The sequence below is a fragment of the Amphiprion ocellaris genome, chromosome 5 (genome assembly GCF_022539595.1).
Source record: "Amphiprion ocellaris isolate individual 3 ecotype Okinawa chromosome 5, ASM2253959v1, whole genome shotgun sequence".
Taxonomy (NCBI): domain Eukaryota; kingdom Metazoa; phylum Chordata; class Actinopteri; family Pomacentridae; genus Amphiprion; species Amphiprion ocellaris.
The window spans coordinates 25385425-25407436 of NC_072770.1; the positions used below are offsets into that span (position 1 = coordinate 25385425).

Here is a 22012-nt window from a genome sequence, read left to right on the forward strand (position 1 = left end):
TTTTTATTATTTTAATTCCAAAAAAACAAAACAAAAAACAACTCTACATTCAGTTAACGTCACAAAGCAAAATGGAATATATTATTGTGCTAAACCTTTATTTAAGCTTGGACTACGTTGAGGTATGGAGCTCTGATTTACAATTTGGCGGAAAATAAATAGATAAATATATAAATAGCAGTGTTACAGCAGCAAAGTAAATAAGAAATATGCATATTTACTATTGATACTTTACAGATTCTTCTATATATAGTAATGTATATATTTTATTAGTATTACGAATATATCTAATATTGCACAAATTCAGCTGAATGTGGAAAGTAACAATATAGTACAGGATCATTCTAGCAGTGCATCTAAAGAAATTCAAACATGATGAAAAAGTAAAAGCATTTTTGTAATTTAAATCAAAAAGATAAATTTTCATCCATCCATTATCGATATACCGCTTAATCCTCATTAGGGTTGCTGGGGGCTGGAGTCTATCCCAACTAACTTAGGGTAAAGGTCACCAATCACAGGGCTACACATAGTGACAAACAATCACATTCACACCTATAGTACCCAGTGAAAACCCACACATGCACAGGGAGAACATGAAAACTCCACACAGAAAGAACCCAGGTCCAGGCCAGCTTCTAGTGCAGCTCTATAAACTTTCTTATATACTCATTGCACTTAAAGTGAGCTATGAGCCTTAATCATCCTAATTGAAGCAAGCAAAAAAGGCCTGAAATATCTCACATTATGTGTAATGAATTAACTGATGGAATATATTTAAGGTGTTTACAGTGTTCTGATTTTTTGAGATGCACTAGTACACATTTCAAAAAAAGAAAATGAAAAATCAAGTAATACAAGTACAATGGAAGTAAATTAATAAGTTATAAAGTTCAGTCATTTGAGTGTGTATGGTAAGAGGCCACATTAACAGACAATAAAGAAGTAACATAAGGAGGTTAAAAAATAACACTAAGGGCCTTAAAAATAAATAAAATGCTGTCTGTTTAGACCTTGTAGAGAACAAAGACCACCCAACCTCAGCACACAGCTCACAGTCATGAGTATTTTAATGATCACCAATAATAAATCTTTAATGCGAAAAATTACTTCCTTACTTCCACACATGCTGTGTACATTTTTCAGTTAGTAGTGTTATGCATTAAAAGCAAATTTACAAAACATCAGTATAAAATTTGTTGTAAATGGAGTTAAATATTAAAGATCCAGAGAGTGTTGATTCCACTCAGGTATATGGGTCAATATATAATTGACAGACTTTTGAAGTCCATGGGATTTATCTTGCCTACATTTTTATTAAAAGTAAAAAAAACAAAACTGTTTTTTATGTTCATTGTGATCATGTCTATACAAATTCCAGAATTATTATGGAAACAATCACTTATTAATAAAAAATGACTTGATATTACTAAAATGTCAATTAAACAACCATCCAAATTTAATAACAACCACCTTCTAATTAACCCTTTGATGCATAACCTGGGTCAAAAGTGACCCAAATCCAATGGAAAATGGGTATCTCTTCATGTGGTCTATGCATCAAAGGGTTAAACAAGATAAAAAGAGCTTATTCTAAAATTCAATTTTCAATTTAAATTTTACGGAACTGTATATATAATATTTAGAAGAATCTTTCTGTAAAAATGCCGTGTGGTGTTTGGTTATAGGCAGCCATGTTGATTCTAGGCCTGAAAACAGCAAAAATGTCAACTATGATACAAAAAGTCCTGCAATTATATATTGACCCCCTTAAGAAAACAGCTGTATGGCAGGCTAATATTACTGTGAACTGATCCTACCTCGACATTCATTAGAACTGTGTGTTTGTGCTGGAATTGTGGCGTACAGGTTTTTTTTTTTATTGCTCTACTCTGCATTATACCATAACTTAAAAGTTGTGTCTGTGGTGAACCCACAGAGGTGATTTCACTTCACACTGATTTGATTTAGTCACCAGACTGTAGAGTTCAGTGACCTCATGTAATTACAGTGTAGCTTTGCTCATTTCTAACCAGAGAGCTGTCTAGGTCAATGGTCAAAACCTCTTGATCACTTTATCACACAGACTGTGTCACCAGCAGCTGCAGGTTAATGTGAACCAGCATGTACAAGTCACTGTTTCTGAGGTTTAACTTTGGCCTTCAGCAGACACGTAGGTTTAACAGGAGTTTAAGTTCATTTTAAGGTCAGATATCTACCGCTCATATCATTTTACGCGCTGCAGACGTTTTAAATAGATTACCATGCAAGCTCTTTTCAAAGCAGCACCATAAAAACTGGCCAAGTAAAGAACTGTATTGTTAGAATTTTTTTTAAAAGAAGTAGCATTTTTATTCACAGGGAACGATACCTAAACATGTTGTGAATGTGAAGAAAGTTTTGAAAATGAGCTATTGAAGTCCTGGGGTTTATAAATTGATTTCTCATTGATGTGAAAATGCCCTACATGTACATTTGAAGATGCTACTTACCCTGAACAAGATACAGAAGAGGACAGAAGAGTAAATCATGTGTATATGTGTGAACTCAGTCGTGATGATGATGCGCAGGAGTTCTAAACATTTGAAAGAAATACAAATGCCTGAGAGCCTTACTGCATTATATTATACTTAGAACTGTCACCTGGTTCCTTCATTTTGTTTTCCTTTACATGAGCATACATTGCCACCATAAACTGATGAAAGAAATACCCAACTTGGTGCATAAAAATTTACTAGAATGCAGGAAACCCTTGCAAGTTCCAGTTTTGCTGGACTCCTTCTAAACTGCAGCTGAGTGAGTCTGATAAGTGTGAAGACAACATCCCAGAGGAGTCTAATTAACCAGAATCAATGAAAACATCTGTGTGAGAGTGTAAGTTGCACTGAAGAGGACGGAGTTGTACATTTGTGTAAAGGTTTTGTGGCTCCTACTGATGAACACACAATAAAACACGTTACTCCTCCTTGAATCCACAGTGACCTGTTTAATTATGAAAGTAACCGAACAGCCAATCTCATTAATTTAAAATTGGTACACATGACTGCTTTATCGTGACAATAGTTTAGCTAAATTAGAACAAGGTTCGTGCACTTAATATTCTCGTCCTACAGCGGTGGATGAAAGTCGTCTAGACACACACTTAAAAATGCCTCAATGATGAAGAGCTCAACATTTGTTCTGTTTAGGCCTTTGTGGTTCCAACCATCTGTGATGCTTGCTGGCTCTGTTGTAACTGCTGGATCTTCACGTTCATTACTTCAATGACAGCTGAAAGCAAGAGCACAGTGTATAAAAGGTTCATACACATTATAGTCAGTGAAGTTATCAGTTAATCCACACCAGAATATGTTGAGCTGACATTTCTTTCTCCATGGCATGCTGTAGGTGCTCTCTGGGATTGGTGTCAGGGCTCTGAGACTTTTTCCTGGGTGAAATATTCTAATATTTTTAGCAAATTTATAAAAGAGCTTGCATCTAAAATTCCTGTGTACACTTCAGAGTTTAGGATTCCATAAAAAAGTTAACCTACACCACTTGTATGGAAAAAAACAGATTTCCTTGTTCAAAAATAACACTACACTTTCAGACCATCTCTGATGGAAGACATTGACAGCGTTAATACAACGCCCTGCTCAGATGTCATAAACTGTTTTGTATCGCCATCTGACGTGGTATGAACAAACCATACATCCCATTAAACCACAGGTATGATTGATCACATCAGCTGACTAGCTCCAAGTAACTCCAACAGCTTGTCTATTTGCTTCTGCGTAGCCATTTAGATGGTTTCATTCACGCTTCTTCAAGTGACAACCTGACTTATTCATTGTAGTTAAAGTTGAGCAATGTATCTATATGTTGATCTATAAATGAGACAACTGTTTATCTAATGCCTTCTGAAACAAAGCGATGACCTTTATGCATCATGTGGTATAATGAGTGCACTGTATATTGAAAGAGGAAACAGAGATCTCTATGAAAAATGGAGCTGGGATTACCTTGTTTCATGGCATGTTTTTCTTGAAGTGCTGGCTGAATTTTCTCTATCTGCTTTGTGAGGAAGTCTACTTTACGCTTGAAGAAGGCCTTTGAGTCTTCCACATTCTACAGAGAAAAATACAACAAAAGATATAACGTATACAGGGGAATGTTCTACATAATGTGAATATATTTAAACAATTAGTTCACGGTATGTTTACCTTTTCGACATAGTATCCTGTTCCCACATCCACTAAAACATGCTCCACATCATTTAATGTTCCAGGGACATACATCTGAGAAGGAGCAGTGTTAAGGACATATATATATACTGTACATCTTAAGAGACATGTGCAGAACATCACACAAAACAGCAAAACATTTGTTGTAACACTGCAGAAAAGGATACAGAACTGGTAAGGGGCACGAGCAATTCTTTTCCTGTATGTGAAAGGAGAGAAACAACAAGGTAGCATTCAATCAGCTTGACAGTAACAGAGTAACCCGAAGCACAATGAATAGCAACTGTAAACACCATATTGTAAACCTCAATTTAGAGAATCAGCTTTCTCCATAAAGGGCTGTCCACTCTGGGATACGCTACCAACTAAAACGAACTTATTTGCACATATCAAATTATTTGCAACAAAAATTAAGTGTTAGGGAAAAAAATAGACCTGTGGTCATTTATAACTAATTTGAGTTATTGTTCCCCCAATTACACATCATATAGTATCTAGTTAAGAGGAATTAATTGTGCTTCCTTTTTGTGGTTGAATGTGATTTTAAGACAAAGAAAGCTGTGTATTCTAACTGTAACGTGTGTTCGAGCCCAACTAAGGACAAGAGTTAAAAATGTGCAATAGTTTTAAATTTAGCAGCACATCATTTTTTTTGCGCTGTAAATGGGATATGGTGCATTGCATTTTCCCCAGTCAAATAATAACAAAAAAACAAAACAAGATTCAGAAATGTTACCAAGATATTGGGCTGCTCGAAAACAATATTACTGGACTAGTGACTAATCTGGTCAACGTTTCCAATATGTAATTAAAATGTCTGACAGTTACACATGTCTGATGAAAAACACAGTTCACCCTTACAACATATGAAAGAGGATAGCCTTATTTATCATGGCAACTGAAAAATAAAACATTATTTATACAGCCACTGTGTTTACGCACCTTCGTTGTTTTTGTTCAGGACATTCAAACTATCTTTAGCTTCAACATACTTGGTCTGGACAACTTTGAGTTGACCTATTGAAGACGTCAGGAACTCAATCTCCTGAAAAACACACGTACAAAACAAACGGCACACACATGATTTGGAAAACATTGCTTCACGTTGTCGACAACATGACACACCCGGCGGCTGGAGAAGCTAACGTTTGCACCGTTAGCTTCAGGTGTGCTAGTTAGCTTGGTAGCTAACACACCCTCCCAGAGCCACCCAGAGTCTTGTTTTCATAGAATCAGTTTCTAAGAACACACTCCTAGCAGATGTATAGTAAAGTGATTTATATTACCTGGTCTAGCTGGGTTTTCAGCCCCTCTAACTGAGGCAGGGAGAGGTCTGTGAGGTTCACCGCCATGTTAGTAGCGTGATGCTAAACGACCTTTAGCGCTGCTGGTTCCGGGTTATGGAGCCGCTGGACTGTTCTTAGTCTGAAACATCGCCTACCTGAGGACAAAACACAAACAGGAAGCTTCTCCTGATAAACTTCCTACCAACCACACTAATCTAAACATACAGAAATTAAATTATCACAGATGACAGTTAACAGCTCATTCTCAAAGTCACAATTCAACTGCATTCTACTTATTTCTAGCTAAACTTGATGAAAATGTTGTCATCCTTTCGTATTCCTCAATTCACCATTCATGAAATCTTGCTGTTTTGGGAAAAAAAAAAAATCCAAATGGACAATATTTGATAAGCTTTTAAGTTACAGCTGACATTCACAACTATATGTAATGCTCACTCTTTCTACACCTTTGTACCTTTCCTCGCATGCACCCTCTATATATATTGAACCTGTGCATGTTTACATACAGTCCCCTCCAAGAGTATTGGAACAGTGAGGCCAATTCCTTTATTCTAGCTGTAGACTGAAAACATTTGGGTTTGATATCGAACATGAGACGAGAGATCAACATTTCAGCTTTTATTTCCAGGTATTTACATCTGGATCAAGTCTTGTCTCATGTTCATCGTTGGATGTCAAAACCAAATGTTTTCAGTCTACAGCAAAATTAAAGAATTGGCTACACTGTTCTGATACTTTGGAGAGTGTACAACTGCATTATGTACTTTCTGCACTACTTCAAGCCTTTACATTTTTGTGTGTTTAGCACTGTGCAATATCCAGAAGTGCAACATCAGTGACACTACAATATTTGTAGTTCCTAATACACCAAATAATCTAGCCTTTTAACAATAAAGTATCAGTTTTCATAGATTACACTTCTACATATTACTATTCTATAAAATGTTTGTATGTGTACATTCCTTATTCTACTTTGAAAAAAACTTTGATTGCATAAATGCACTGACATGACTTCATTGTACACTGTGCAATGCCAAGGGAATTCTGTTGTTTTACACAGGTTAGCAAATGTGGGAAAATTAAATGTTATTATCCCTTAAATCCTGCAGGTGCAGCATTTTACTTTGCTTTGCTTAACTCCTCCAACCTTCACAATTTTAATCCAACTTGTGTCTGAAGTAAAATGACCTTTTTCCAAACAGTAACTTGTTTAATTTCATAACATGTTTCTGGCTCCCATAAGATAAAGAAATTTCATGTTTCGAGCTCTACTTTCAAGTATAATTGTGATTAATTACAAAGTCATTTCCACAGCACAAACATAGATGTGAAAATACTTTAATTCAAAATTGTTGATCGTTCAACGGATTAAAAAGTCATTTAAACACTATAACAAATTACAGGGTGTTTAAAATCATCAACAGTGTAAAAAACATTGATTCAATATTTAAGCATTGGTTTAAATAAAGATAAAGAAGTACGTTAAGCTTGAAAATAAAAACAATGAGGAAAACAAGGGTTTAACTTCAAATTACAACCCTGTGTGCTGAAACAGTAAAATCTGAATACTGCATAGAATGTTTACATCCTGATTTTTCTAAGAGTTTCAGCCTTTGTGTCCTACTGCAGGTGGACTGGTAAGCCGTAGACCACTGGAGCAGCTCCTATCAAGTGTTTCAGCTGTGGGGCCTGACGTGCTGGACCGATGTAATCCAGGAGGGACGCTCCAGATTCAGCAGAAAACCAGGGCTCAAGCAAGGCTTTGGTGAAGCGATCAATATCCCGATCCGTCACATTCCACAGGTTTCCCAAAATAAAGGGACTAAAATAATAAATAAAAGAAAATCAAGGTACTTGACACAGACATCACAGGAAACCTCTGGAGCATTTAGTAACATGATTATTTCACACAATACCCCTAAAATCCACCAATATTCCTTATATTGAGAAGTTAATTTGTGGTAAGCAAGATTCATAAAGTTGCTGATGTAACAGGCCAAGTATAACTTTAAAATGTCGAAATAAAAGGGCAATAGTTTGCAATTTTTGAAGCCCTGCAAAGTCAAAACAGAAAACCCACGTCTTTATTTTACACTAAAGACATGTATTAAAAATTATATTAAATAATCTTCATTCAGGTATATGAGGATGACTCTATAAAAACCGATAACTCACCAGCCTGCAATGAGGTAGTCAAGAATGATGCCTTGTCCCTCCTGATCCCCTCGTACTGCCAGAGCAGCACTGCTGCAACCAAACAACAGACAGGCTGCTCTCATTTGCCGTTGGAGGGCCGCATGGCTGTCTAGGAACCTTGAACCGGCTCCATGACCCAAGTAACTAAAGCACAGACAAAGAAGTAGCAAGTGAAACTCAAAGCATTAATGTAGGAAAAGTAATTGAAACTGGTAAGAGCTTGACTTTGTGTAGAAATAACATCCATTTAACAATGAAATCTGCAATGCAGTAAATGTGCAAAAGGTAAAGGGTTTTGAATATTTTCTGAATAATGTAGTTTTTTATCTAACATTCTTGGAATCTCTAACTATTGTTCCTTTTCCCTTGTAGATTGCTTAAGATCACTTTAAACTCACATGTATAGATCCTTGGTCGCAACAGCTTCTTCGAGTTGACTCAAGTCAGGAGCAACTCCATACACACCTTCCCAGTCCAGTTCACTTTGAGGGGAATGGTTATTTAGTAAACGGGACAGAAATGAACCAGTGGCATACACACACAAACTTACTATTGTCATACAAGTTGAGTTTTTGTCTCACCTGGTAAACCATTCCCTGAATTGATCCTGAGTGTATTCTAAATTGGCATCAGGGTCCAGCACATAGAACACCTTCTTTGCATCCACCCCAAGCCTCAGGATGGACTGAGAGTCAATCTAAAAGGGTAGATTAAAAAAATAAACTATATCCATATCAACTATTGAACCCGTCACAAAGTAAATTACATCAGTATTACAGACTATAATGTTGCATTTACGGAGCTTACACGTACCTCTTTTTGTAAGCACAGTCCTAGCAGGGAGTGCAGAGAAGGCATCCTGCTTACAGAGCGAGACTTCAGAAAGGAGGTGCTCTCCCACGGTAGCTTCTGAAGGTACTGCAAACACAAGACAACAGCTAATAAGTATCAAATATTCTCTGTCCTCTCAAATTACATATTGTAGTAATGCTTGTCTTTGTGACACACATGGCTATCATTGTACTGATCCATCTACAGCAGAATTCAGTATTTCATATAGATCATGAAACCAACCTTGTCCAGGATTAGAACCATGTGGCCTTTGGGCTCATCTCTCTTTGAGAGCTGGGAAACGGCACCATGGAGAAGCTGATCACATTCAGTATTCCACTGCGGAGAAACTCCATGTGCAAATATTTTAAGATCTTCTTCAGAGAGCACAGGAGATGCAGAAAGCACAGCCTATAACACAAGTTAGAAGCGTTACTGGTTGTTGTTCGGCTTTATCCAGGTGCTTTTCAGACCAAAACGAAGCAGCACATTAATGCTAAAGGAAAACGACAAATAAAATTTTTTTTTAAAAAAACCACACCTTCAACATCTCCTCGCTAACTGTCACTCCCCTTGCCGATAAGGCCTTGCAAAGTTGATGGGACTGTTTAGAGAGCTCAGAGTCCAATGACAGGGGGAGAAGCAAGCTCCTCCACCATCCAAGCAATCCCTCCATCTCCTTCAACAGTTGCTGTAGGAAGGACGACAGTGAGTTCTGACTTGCCAATTTTTCAGTAACATTTCATTGTCAGAACTTGGAAAAACTAAACAGCATTAACACATCTGAAAATTAAATTTTTCTTCCTTTACGCTCTTTCAAATTTCTCAGTGTATATCTTGAAATGAAAGTAAGTAAATAATCAATCATTACTAAGCCCCAGCAAAGACATTCTTTTATCACCCACCTCCACTCGGCAGTCAAGAGTCTTGCGACTGCCCCACCATATGGCTTTTACAGACTCGTTGCTCACAACCTGCTGTTCCACCAGAATGCTATCAATCTCCTCCACCATCCAACTAATAGGGCGCTGCATAAAACAGAGACAACAAAAAAGTCTTCATCTCAGATTGTGATATTAAAACCTAAATGAAATAACAACTTCACAAATGTCTGTCTTCACCTTATAGGACTTAAAAGCTCCTACTAACATACAATATTTTAGGAAATACAGTTGTGAACAAACATTTACATAAACTTGTAAAGATCATGCATATCACTCCAGTCTGGAGTTTTCAATGACTCCTATTACAATTAATTTGCTATGATGGAATCACTGAAACCCATGTCTTTTTCCACGAAAAACAATCATGCATTTTGGTTCTTTCATAGAGTTATTATCGGTCTTCTGGAAATAGGACAAAACCCACTGGTCAATAATATACATACAGCAATTTAACTAATCAATACAATGGCAAAGAGTGACATGACTCATTGGAAACTCAAGACTGCCATAATATACATGGTCTTTACAAGTGTCTGTAAACTTTTGTTCACAAATGTAGTTCTGGTTTTGTCACTGCTGACTGCAAGGACTGATGTATGAACAGTCAGTGAGGCAAAGAAAATGTTTACTCGCTTAAATGGAGGAATCGTGCCATGATGAGCTTATATTACTTGCTAGATTGTTTTCATTTGATTAGGTTGAAGTACTGCTGCAGGGCAGATTTTCTCACTCAGCTAAGCTACTTATTACTGGTGGTAAAGGATGGAAAACGGTTAGCATGGCAAGATTTTTAAGTGATTACATTGCTAAAGCTGCAACCATTTACACAGTTATCTAGTTTCAGTTTGCAGCTAATATCTAACCATCCATCTGAAAATTATGCAAATGACCACATTCACCCGCTGTTTAGATGTGTTGATGTGAACAGTGACAGGAGCAGAGCCCTTTTCAAGACGTGACAGTATAATACTGTTGCCCATTTCCTTTGGTTTTACTCCAAGCACAGACATCAAACACACCGTCACCCCTGTAAGGAAAAGATTGAGACACAGAGAGAGTAAGGACATGTTATGCAAGTATAATGCAAATCAGGTTCTGCTTTTGCTTAGCTCGAGGATCCAACATTCTACCAAAAATACTTCCTAAATCAGCCACCTTTTAGCATAGTCACAGCAGCAAGAGGAATGGCACACAGGACAAACAAATAATTCTTATTTGTAATGAAACTACATTACCAGATTCAGGCTCTCATTAAAGAAAACACTGGCATTTTACTGCTAAGATCAACACACGATTTATTTTCCTACCTGGAGGAATGTGTTGAATTTGCTGGATAAAGTCCTGACAGTGGTTCTGAGGGAACTTCAAGGAGTCGACAGTAGGGAAAGAGAAGATGTTCTCCATCTGAGACAGCCTCCGTTCAGTAGAAGTATTTGACACAGACCCACTGAGCTCATTCAGACTCAGAGCATCCATCCTGTCTGTCAGCTCACTGGAAACTTTTTTCTGCTTTCTATCAAAACCACACAAAGAAAAGACAGTTTTCAATCATTTAAAACACAACTTGTGATAATTTAAATACAGAATATTATGGATTTGAGATGCGAGTTGTTGACACAGCTTGGCATGGACAAGTTGTGTAGGTAAAGTGACACTATGCATTTTACACGTGCTTACTTGAGACACCTGGCTAAATGCCTGATTGTACGATGGCGAACAGTGACGCCCAAGGACTGGGCATGCAGCATTGCTGTAGTATTGGGGTCTTGCTGTCCCATGGTCAAGGCCAGAAGAGTACAGAGGTTGGGATAGATAGTGGGAGAGGGGAAGTGCTGAAGAGACAGCCAGGCTGAGCGGAGCAATGATTGAACATCCTCCAATGAGAGATTTTCTGGGGAAAAATAAATAAATAAAATGTATACAGGAAACTAGATACAGCGCTTCACATTTTCTGTGGCTCTTCTCTGCCATATTGGATTTAGCACATATTACCCGAATGCGAGTTAGACTCACCTGTCCTGATGTCTGAATGAGTGAGGTGGGTTTGCGGGCCTTCTCTTAGATGACCTCTGTGCCTCAATTCAGACAATTCGCCTTTTTCCAAACACATATCCCTCCGCAATACCTCAAAATCTACGTCTATATAGAGAAACAAGACATGTTTTTAGATACCGTGAAGACTAGGATTGCTATTTGTATTGAAATTACCTGGAAATCTTACACATATAGCACCTCTCAACCCAAACATTTTTTTCAAGCCTATTGTTGATGTTCTGAGACTGAAACCAAGTACTATGCTGAGTTTGAAAATCCTAATAATGAGCTGGGAACAAACCCGATGTTTCAGATGTACTATGACCACCTGTATTGCCTCTGTATCAAGTAAGGCATGACTGATTAAAAACTAAACTTATAATTTTATGCTTTAGAGACACTATTATTGTGTGAATGCCTGGCATGCCGGTTTCTTTTCCAATGTGTGCACAAAACACATACTGTTACCTTTACTTGAAGCCGCATTGTCGTCAGCCTCAATGTCTGAAGTCCTGAGTTGCTCAATGCTTATGTCCAGGACTTCATTAGTTTCCTCCTCAATGCTCCTCATTTTGTCTGGCTCCTCCATTGAGTCTGTGTCTGCCTGGGACAGCTGCCTTCTGGTTCTACCTCTTCTTGTTGAGACCGAAGTCTCATCTTCAGAAGAGGTAGAACGATGCACTGCAGTGCTCTTTTTCCCCTTTACCTGCCTCTTGGGTTGGACCTTCTCTGCAGGTGGATCTGGGGCATTTTTAGCGTTCTGACCAGCTCTTCTAGCAGTTGTTCGCTTTTTAAGGACATCTGCTTTTTCTTTAGATTCTGCTTGGGTGCTGGCTTCTGAGTCACTTTCATCACTAAATTCCACCTGTATTCAAATATTAAAGAAGACAATTTCATCAAATTACAAACTATATTTTTGTAACATCAACAAAATATACCTCTGAGATTGGATGCCTACCTTAAAACGTGATTTCTTTGTGCGTCTGGGGGCAGCGGGCACACGTTGGGGTTTGTCTTGAACGGGCGACAACTCTTCATACACATGAAACTGTAGCTTAGAGGCAGTCTTTGGTGCTTTCTGCACTGAGGTTGGGCCTTTTGTGTTTGGAACAGGAGTGCAAGCTAAAGTAGGTACCACTGTGTTGAAGTCAAAAGAGTCAAGCATCCTCACAGAGGACCTAGACTTTGGCATTACCGGTGTCATGGGAACTAAACTTTTTCCTTTGGTTGAGGCACTTGTCCTTTGAATCTTGACCTTCTTTGCCTCCTTTTTTTTGTCAGAAATATCTGGGTTTTTAATGACATCTTTAGCCTTCTTAAGTGTGGATGAGGAAGCAAGTGATCTCAGCTCTTTATCCTCTTTTGGTAAATTCCATGTCCAAGCATCTGAGAAGAGCTCCTCTGGGGTGCAGCCCTTTTTGGCAGCCAAGAGCATCAATGATGCAATGGCTTTGGTTGCCATCAGGCCTGCTCTCACAGGTGTTAGCACAGGTGAGGGTGTTGAGTCCACAAATGCTAACCCAGCTTCTAGGATTTTCCATACACCACAGGCCTTGTTCAGCCTTGGTTCCAGCCCAGACAGGGCCATACATAGATAAACACGGCCCACCACATCCTGCATCAGGGAGGATCTTGAGTTGCCTTTAGCAGGGAAGAGTTCAGTCAATTTTGCCCGAAGTTTGCTGGTAAGATTCTTACAGCGGGATAATGTTGCCCTCTGAAGTTTCAAGCTGACATTGGCTTCGTTGGGATCCAGCTGAAGAACCACATCAGCCTGTGTAGCTGCCCAGCGAGCAGTGGCACGACCCAGACACGGTTCAGAGCAGCAGGGGCACAGACAGTCAGGTTCATGTGCAAGGCAGGAGAGCCAGCGGCGAGGCTGTGCTTTCAGAGGAGGGGAGCTGGACTGATCCTTCACTACAGGTTCTTTGGCAATCCACCTGGTGCTTAGGATGTCCTGTAGATCATCCTCCATGGTCGGAAGGGGAGACTGAGGTTTCTGCACAGGACGACCTTTTCTGGGTTTGATTTTCACGTCTGTTCTCTTCACCTGATCAGAAAAATCTTTGGGAAAACGAAAGAAAAAAGAAGCTTATTTTGTTGCCCACAGAAGGGGACACTAGAAAAATGACAGAAAAAAAATATTTTCCTGAAACCAAAGCAGATGAAATGAACAGTCATTGCACTGAAATATATTCTACTCTTAAGCATTACATTAGCCAAACTCCTAATGCTTAGAAAACACATATTCAGTAACTAATTTTCATTGTTTTTGAGTAGTAATTACTTGGGATCACTAACATGAAAAGCAATAACTCAACTGTCATAATATGACCTGACAGAAAGTCAGTAAATATGAAAATTACCACCCAGCCCTATTTGAAATAGTATTGTTGTGCATTAACAGACCTGTGCAGAGCTCCAGAAGGTTTCTGACTTTGTCTAAATCAGTTTTACTTTCTTCTCTCTCCCCCTGCATTAACTCCAACTCAGCTTTCATCACAAGCAGCTCGGCACATCTAAAACACAGACAAAAGAAAACAAAAGACTGAATTTCATCACAACATTAACCAGAGTTTGCAACATGATCAGAAAGATTTATCTTGTGTGATGTAATATATACATATGTATAGTATATTATACTGTGTTCAGTATTAAACCAAAAAATGTGAATCTGGTGAAATTTTTATCAGCTTTAATTGTTAGATATTTACAACTGAACGCTACAAAACAAAACAATCCTGCAAAATACTAGAAACATTTTTGCTTATAACACAACTCCAGACCACCATAAAATAAACTAACATCACATCTCTCACTGTCAAATAAAAATGAGTGATAGGCTTCATAAAATTAGGATTTATGACCTTACCTGTACCAAATCAACTGAAATTTGACGTGAAAAAAACAAATCCAATTATATATCGTCTCCACTTCTTTAATTGTATTTTAACTCACTACTGTGAACAACTTACTGGCTGAGTGCTTGCAGCTTAATGGCAAGTTTCAGGGCTTCTAGGCATTGATGTCTAGCAGCATTGATGGCCCCACAACTGCTCCGCACAGCTACCAGCTTCATGGAGCTGTTCAACACCTCTGAGAGCAGCTGCCACTTGCACACCAGGTTATCACCTGCTCATAGACCAGAGAGAGGGAGTGAACCACATTGACAAAAAGCCAAAAAATAAAGACCAATAGTATGCTTGTTGTATTAGAATGGACATACCTTGGTCAATGAAGCGCACATCTGAGCTGCTGCTGCTGTCAGCCCCATATAGACCCCCTCCCACTAAAGTGTAAATCAGGCTGCAGAGAAGCTTCAAGCTCTCATTCAGAGCAGCATCCGGGGTATTTATACCTGAGGCATAAAAACACAGATCCAAAGTTGGTTGTGTCTGAAAATACTTAGCTCTATATTCTCACAGTGACAAAATAAAAAGTCATCTGGTTGTATAAAAGGGCTGCAAATGCTTCTACTAACCATGTTGTGTGATACAGTTTCGCTGGGTTTGTGGCAGTTGAGTGGTGTCTAAACTCAGATAAGAGCTGCAGGTCTGGAAGGTTTGCGCACGCAGAAAGTACCAGGACTTTGATTGTCTCTGATCATTCACTTCTTTGAGCACCTCACACAGATAACGCACTCCACAATCCACCTGAAATATGGCGTAGCAGGAGAGGGGCAATTTTACGGAACAAAAGTAATCAATTATTTATTTTTTTAATCACATGATAAAGCAAAAAAAAAAAAAAAAAACATTAGTGTGACAATGTGAGAAATGCTGCTAGCAGACACATTACATACCTGTCCTGTGCTGTAGTAGTACTGAGCTTTCAATAGGACGGCCAGCATGGAGAGGGCAGGTCTGCTGTCGGCAGTCGTGTCTGAGGCAAGAGCTTTTTCTGCTTGCTCCAACTGGGCCTAAAAATAGCAAGTTACTTTAGAAAATCATTTCTCAGTCAGAAAAATGGCTCAATAAACATTAGCTTGTCCATTTCTTTTTCTTTTGGCTTTTCCCTTCAGGAGTCACCACAGCAAATAATCTGCTTCAGTCTAACCCAATCCTCTGCATCATCTTCTCTCACACCAACTAACTTCATAGCTTTTTTCACTACATCCAGAAAACTCCTCTTTGGTCTTCCTCCAAGGCCTCCTGCCTGGCAGTTCAAAACTCAGCATCCATCTACCGATATATTCACTATCCCTCCTCTGTACATGTCCAAACCATCTCAATCTGGCCTCTCTGGCTTTATCTCCAAAATGTCTAACATGCACTGTCCCTCTGATGTACTCATTCCTGATCCTATCCATCCTGGTCATTCCCAAAGAAAACCTCAGCATTTTAGTCTCTGCTACCTCCAGCTCTGCCTCCTGTCTTTTCTTCATTGCCACTGTCTCTAAACCATACAACATCTCTGGTCTCACCACTGTTTTGTACACCTTTCCTTTCATTCTCGCCGATACTCTTTTATCACACCTGACCTTTTTCTCCACCCGTTCCAACTCAATCCATTTATTGATGTGGAAAAAAGATACACTCTCTTTGCGTTGAGAATAATCATTATAAAATTGCATTACCAGAGCCACTTCAGGGCTGCCCATATCCAGAAGGACCCTGGCTGACTGACAGAGAGCACTGGCACAACCCTGAGCATCAGCAAGTTGGCGTGAAAGTCCAATCACAAGTTGGTAAGCTTCCAAAGCCTTCAGGGGCTAAAAAAAAAGGAATAAGGAGACTTGAAGCATACACAGATAGATACCAATGTTCAGAAGATTACAACACTGGAATATACCAGAATATACTTTTTACACACTGTCTGTTACAATGCAACTTCAAATTAAAGTATTTCTTGCACAGCATTCTTAAATCAGTGCTATTAGATTGCCATTACCACACCTAAGGTGAGAAAATAATAAAAAAGTTGACATTTGCTTTTGGGCTTTTTGAGCTTACAGAGATTTTACATGCACAAAAAATATATAAAACAAAGGAAAGGAAAGAACAAAACACAAAGCATAATACATACAGGCTCTTCAAGATTCAAATCTATGATTAAAACAATGCTTAATGACTCATGTGAGGTTACTTCTTGGAGGCTAAAAATCCATTTATAATTGAGGAGAGAAACTATTAAAAAAAAAACAACCACACAAGACCATGTAAAAATGTTTTCACACATTCTGTGTTATTACCTTTCCCATGAGCCTGAAGAGAGCTGCAGTCAAAGCTATGGAACTACAGGTCTGTTTGGGGTTCCTAACCGAAGGCAGGGCTCGACGCTGAAAAAGAGCAGACCATCCATCCAGAGCTCTCTCCAAAGGCTGACACAACTCTTTAAAAGAAAAGAAATGTGTTTACATCCCTTGCAAAGACAACAAGTGACAAATAATTGCCTATTACAGCAATCATCTTCACTAATCAATTCATTCTGAAGCAGATCAACAGTCTATGATATAATTTATATTCAGGAGAACATATAGGAATCTAGAGTATGATAATCATTAAATAAATAAACAATCCCTACTGTTTTCTGCAGCCAGGTTGAAATGCAGTCTTTCATAGACCAGAATACTGGCCTGTGCCTTCTGCTTGTCTTCATAATCAAAATCATTGCCTCCTATGGGACTGGCAACACACGGTGTTTGCCTACGCAGTTCTCTTCTTTTTCTGTCATTCTCAATTGCCTGACCAAAAAGACATAACATCATTAATTAATCCCAACATTTAAAAAGTATTAGACTAAGCCTTTATTTTAAATACTAGCTAATTAACCGTTGGACATTCTAACATCAACTCCTCAAGCAGTTCTATAAAAGCACATTTTTGAGACTAAGAATATTGCCATGCCATTAGAAATTTCTATTTAAGACATTCTCATTTTATGACAGAAAAGGAAATTCTAAACAATTACTCACTTCAACTGACATAGTATTAATAAAAAGTGGTTCACAAAAGTATGCACATGACATCCTGATTGATCAAACAGAGCTCACCTCCTGAAGATTCTTCTCCAGAGTGCAGATATACAGCCAAAGTAGCGCATGAGCTTTGTCATCTTTCAGTTTGTCAGCATTCTCTGGAGTCTCTGTTTCTACTTCAAGAAGCCTTAAAGCTTCATGGGTGAAATCAACTGCTGTGCTGTGTAATCACAAATAGCACAATTAACTCAGAGACAAAGGGCTACTCTCCACGTTGGATCAGCAAGGCCCCAGACTAACTTCTTTGTTTGTACAAACTGGCAGTAACAAGTTTTTCAAGCACCCAAAACACTGCATGTGAGTCTATTGCAGCCCAAAATTCATTGAAAATTATACAAATTTAACTTACCAGTCAGTCTGCTCACTGAAATCCTGGAAGCACACAACTTGGGCCATTTCACAGAGGTAAATAGCACGTAGCTGGGTATGGGAACTCTCCTCATGGCAGATGTCCAACAAATCACACAGAGTGTTGTAACGTTCCTGGGCCATGTCTGCTGCAACTTCCTTATAAGCACGCAACTCTTCTTCCAAAAGGCAAAGCATTACTTTCTCATCAGGTACATCAGGACCAAAGCCATCACGTAATGTCCTGTTCCAGGATATGAGAGCACAAGACAAACAGTTATAGGTTTAATTTTCACTATAGCATACTCTTCCTACATGAAGCACACAACTGAAACCACTTTATTAGGACTTGTCTTTACCTGAGTCTTATGTCCTCCTGATGTGCTGCATCAGTCTTTGTTTTCACCCAGAGAGACACAGGTTCAGCCATGTGAGTCGTGATCTTGTCCCCCAGAGCCTTTAGCCACAGGATCACCCAGTCCAAAGCTTGCTCAAAATGTCCAGATCGCCGTGAAGTTTGCACAGCCAGCATGAAGAGTCGGCTTAACTGGTCAGGGACATTACAAACATTATGAACTAAAAATCATCCAATAGTTCTGAAGAAATGAGTAATAAAAATAACAAAATTTCCCTTTAGAATAATTTGGGTTTACAATTGGAGCGTACATCAATTCCAAAGTGGTACAAGGTAGTAGGTCTGAAGAATTCATCAAAAATATTATCAAAACTGCAATATGGACAAGTGCAGGTGCTGCAGTTTTTTAAATAAAGTAAAATGTGTCATAACATACTATTTTACATGAAGTACTGTGATGCAACAGCAATGCCTCAGACTACAGACTATAAATCATAATCTCCACACATGACAGAACATGCTTGTTTGGTACAGATCCCAGCAAAAAACAAAACAAAAAATATTTTTTGGGTGGAAAAGAAATCCCACTAAATAATGTGACCAATATCACCATATCTGTCAAACATAATTACATTATAATATATCTGCATATGTTTAGCGACAAAATACAACAGTTTTAACCCCAAATGTAAATCTTAGCAAATGCTATAACAAAATTTCCCTCCCCCTTCATTTTATGAAAAGTACAAAACAATGCATTTCTACAATTGAACTAAGGAGTCTTAGAGCTTACCTTATCTATAGAGAGCGAGACGGGACAATTCTTGCATAGATCCCTGCAGAGGGTCTCAACAAGAGTGAAGGCTTGGTCATAGAGACGACGGTTGTATAAACCACAGGCCAAGTTGCTCACAGTAATCACTAGAAGGCACAGGGAAAACAAAACGAAAAATGTTAATATAAAATATTAGATGTGACTACACTGCAATTTAAAGAAAGCATTTCAGAGACATATGATCATGTGATCTAATAGCATTACCAATACAGAATGTAATCACCTGCTTTGACAAGAAGGTTTTCATTAGACAACTTGCGCAGTTCTGTCATCATCAGTCCAGCTGTAGCTTTGCAGTAGAGCAGCACTCTGTCCAGTATGCCACTGTCCTCCAGCTAAATGCACCAAATCACAATCAATACTAAAACCTAAAATCAAGCAATCACAACTATCGCAGCATGTAGTAACTATTCATCCATCATATTATTTGTTTTGTCAACTCTGTCATTATCATCGTCATGAAACTGGACGTCACAGAAGCATCCTCACCTGCGATGCTAGCATACTCTCATAAGCAAAAGCAAAGCCTTTGTAAATGCTGACGCAAAGGGCCTGCTGCAGTCTGCTGCTCTCAGCCTGTTGTGCTGATTTCTGGGAGAAAAAAAATTTAATAATTAGTAAATTTTTTTTCTTTTTAGCAAGCCAGCAGACAAATAAAAGCTCTTTTTCGTGGACAGCAGCCACACCAACCTTTTTTAGTCCATTCAATATTCGGATTTGGTGTTCCTCAAGGAACGAAAACAACGCCAGAAGCACTGGTCCACTAAATCCCTTGTTGTGCCCACTTTCGACAGCCCAAACCACTAGACTGCATCCTTCCAGAACAGCATGAGCTTCTCTGTCGCCCAGGTCAGCTGAGACAGACCTTAAGGCTCTTGCACACTCTGTGAAAGCCTGGCCACTTTCTCCACCAGCCTTTACTGTTGAATGAATTTTTATTCCCCACTTGCCGAGCCCCAGCGCCGTACACTGACAGTTAACACAGTCAGAGACCTTGCTCTCAACTTCATCCAGGAAGGCAGAGGCCAGACTGTAGTGACTGGTTGTACAAAGCACCTTCACTACAATCAGCGCCACTGCAGAAAGTGAATAAAAACTTGATGCATCTGCACACTGCTTGGACCCATCTCCCTCACTGCTGCGACCACCAGTCAAAAATCTGTTAAAAAGTATGTGCATTTCCTCAATAAGAAAGGAAGCATCCTCCTTTGTCATCGTTTCACAGCTACACTTAAATGTAGTAATGGCATCTTCTGTGTATATGGGAACTTTAGAGGAAGAAGGAATAGCACTTTCTGTATCCAATAACAGGAGGAAGCTCAACGCTTGCATTTGGCAGTGGAGCTTGTCCCGTGGATTAAGAATTTTTTTGCCTTTGCCCACAGATAGTCCACTCCACAGGACAGAGAAGCAGTTCCTCACAAGGACACAGTAGTCTTCTCCACCCTACAGAACATACAAACCTTGTTAGGGTGACAGTAATTTTGCATTGTGGATGTTGGATAAACTGTGCAATGACTCAATATCAGCCCTTCTGAACAGAGCGATACATACCTGTTGTGCTGTGGCAAGTCTGTTGTAAAGCAACCCAGCTACATGGCTGCAAAGAGAGCAAACTTCTAGGGAGTTCAGCTTCTTGACAATATGGAAAATGATCTTTTCCATGTACAGCGGACTGCTTTGAGCAATAACTGCTGCACAAATATCATAGCCATGAAGGGAAAGCTCAACCAGCTTTACCAGCTGACTGACATGGTCAAAGTCAGGGGATCCTTCTCCGAGATGATGGTTACAGGCTCTGATAACCCTGTCACACAGCGTGCGACCCTGAAGCCCAGGTTGATTCTTCACATAATTCTGCAAAACATATTTAAAAAGGTTTCCAACGCAAGAGAATTAATGTGCAGCTAACGGTAGTGTTGTTGTATTTGATATATCTAATATCTTGCACAGTAAACAGAGTTGGCACCATATGGAGGCAGTGCTTTAATCAGGTTTTCTCAGAGTACTAAAACAACATGACCATGTAACGTTACTGGGTGTAGAAGTATTTCATCGTGCAACATGACCATGTAACGTTACTGGGTGTAGAAGTATTTCATCGTGCTGCAACTATGTGTTTATGCTAACCTGTAGTTCTTGATATAAAAGCCGCGTCTCTTTCACAGAAGCAGTCCGCTTGATGTATTCCTCCACTTTCAAACACTTCATGTTGGCAGCTGTAGAAGACACATTAGTTAAGGTGAATTATGCTAAATTTGAACTTTAATAAAGTCGGTTAGCTTAGCCGTCGTTAACGTTATGCGCGATACGACGCTGTTGAGCTAAACGTTAACGTTAGTGACTGAAGTACAGCGTTAACTGCTACTTACCTGAGGGTGGATGTTTGAAGAAAAAAGTTCTCTTTATGGCACATAAACAGAAGATTTGTCGTCCATTATAACATTGGTTTGAGCAGCTGTGCAGTTTATCCTAAACGTATACGTTAAAAGACACAATGTCCAAACACGGGAAAGACACAACCGCGCACTGTTTAAAAGGTGTGCTGACCAATCAGAGAGCATATCCGCTTTCAGTCGGAGACACATGGACTTCTGGGTAGTGTAGTTTTAGTAACACTCCAACTATTCTATGCATTAATGTGCATTTAATCTTATAACACCGTGGCTACAAACAATTACCTATCAGAAACACTGAGTAAATGTATTATTATCTGCTTATATTAAAAATAATACCTAGTATGTTGTGCTTTTGATTTGGAGTCATAGTTTCCACTGTGCTTCCTCTTTTGTATTTAATCATCATAATAATCAGTAAGTATTGCACAGTTGCACTTCAAACCCACATTGATTCTAAAATGAGCTTGATTTCATTTATTTAATAAGTTTTCTAAGTAGTTTTAATCATTAGTATTCATAAATATCAGGCTCCATATAAGAAATATATGAGGAACAGGATGTAA

General features: G+C 38.9%; 2 protein-coding genes across 2 annotated transcripts; both read right to left on the reverse strand.

Moving 5' to 3' along the window:
- Nucleotides 1-2966: 2966 nt before the first annotated feature.
- pfdn5 (prefoldin 5) lies at nt 2967-5667 on the reverse strand. The gene is made up of 6 exons (XM_023299313.3): nt 5510-5667; nt 5166-5268; nt 4391-4422; nt 4203-4277; nt 4002-4107; nt 2967-3270 (listed from the first exon to the last, which is right to left on the reverse strand). Exons 1-6 carry the CDS (start codon nt 5573-5575, stop codon nt 3185-3187), a joined length of 468 nt encoding a protein of 155 aa, XP_023155081.1. The 5' UTR covers nt 5576-5667; the 3' UTR covers nt 2967-3184.
- A 1187-nt stretch (nt 5668-6854) lies between these two features.
- On the reverse strand, nt 6855-21589 carry espl1 (extra spindle pole bodies like 1, separase). Its single transcript, XM_023299310.3, has 32 exons — nt 21423-21589; nt 21181-21269; nt 20605-20907; nt 19741-20496; nt 19540-19641; nt 19274-19385; nt 19009-19136; nt 18220-18407; nt 17862-18104; nt 17528-17672; nt 17059-17218; nt 16727-16866; nt 16112-16246; nt 15338-15454; nt 15017-15188; nt 14762-14893; nt 14511-14667; nt 13945-14054; nt 12494-13599; nt 12004-12400; nt 11515-11640; nt 11179-11392; nt 10809-11014; nt 10401-10528; nt 9463-9585; nt 9099-9248; nt 8801-8968; nt 8540-8644; nt 8308-8423; nt 8125-8208; nt 7706-7870; nt 6855-7352 (listed from the first exon to the last, which is right to left on the reverse strand). Exons 2-32 carry the CDS (start codon nt 21259-21261, stop codon nt 7151-7153), a joined length of 6471 nt encoding a protein of 2156 aa, XP_023155078.2. The 5' UTR covers nt 21262-21269; nt 21423-21589; the 3' UTR covers nt 6855-7150.
- Between the last annotated feature and the right edge of the window lie 423 nt (nt 21590-22012).

Bases quoted from the DNA above. Each gene is read 5' to 3' on its own strand.
- pfdn5 (XM_023299313.3), bottom strand. From the start codon at position 5,575: ATGGCGGTGAACCTCACAGACCTCTCCCTGCCTCAGTTAGAGGGGCTG. The intron at 5,269-5,509 runs GTAATATAAATC...TGTGTTTTTCAG, and splicing joins TGAAAACCCAGCTAGACCAG to GAGATTGAGTTCCTGACGTC. The intron at 4,108-4,202 runs GTAAACATACCG...TTTTCTCTGTAG, and splicing joins CAGGATACTATGTCGAAAAG to AATGTGGAAGACTCAAAGGC.
- espl1 (XM_023299310.3), bottom strand. From the start codon at position 21,261: ATGAAGTGTTTGAAAGTGGAGGAATACATCAAGCGGACTGCTTCTGTG. The intron at 17,673-17,861 runs GTAAGTTAAATT...GTGATTACACAG, and splicing joins TTCAGTGAGCAGACTGACTG to CACAGCAGTTGATTTCACCC. The intron at 8,969-9,098 runs GTGTGGTTTTTT...CTTGTGTTATAG, and splicing joins TTAGCGAGGAGATGTTGAAG to GCTGTGCTTTCTGCATCTCC.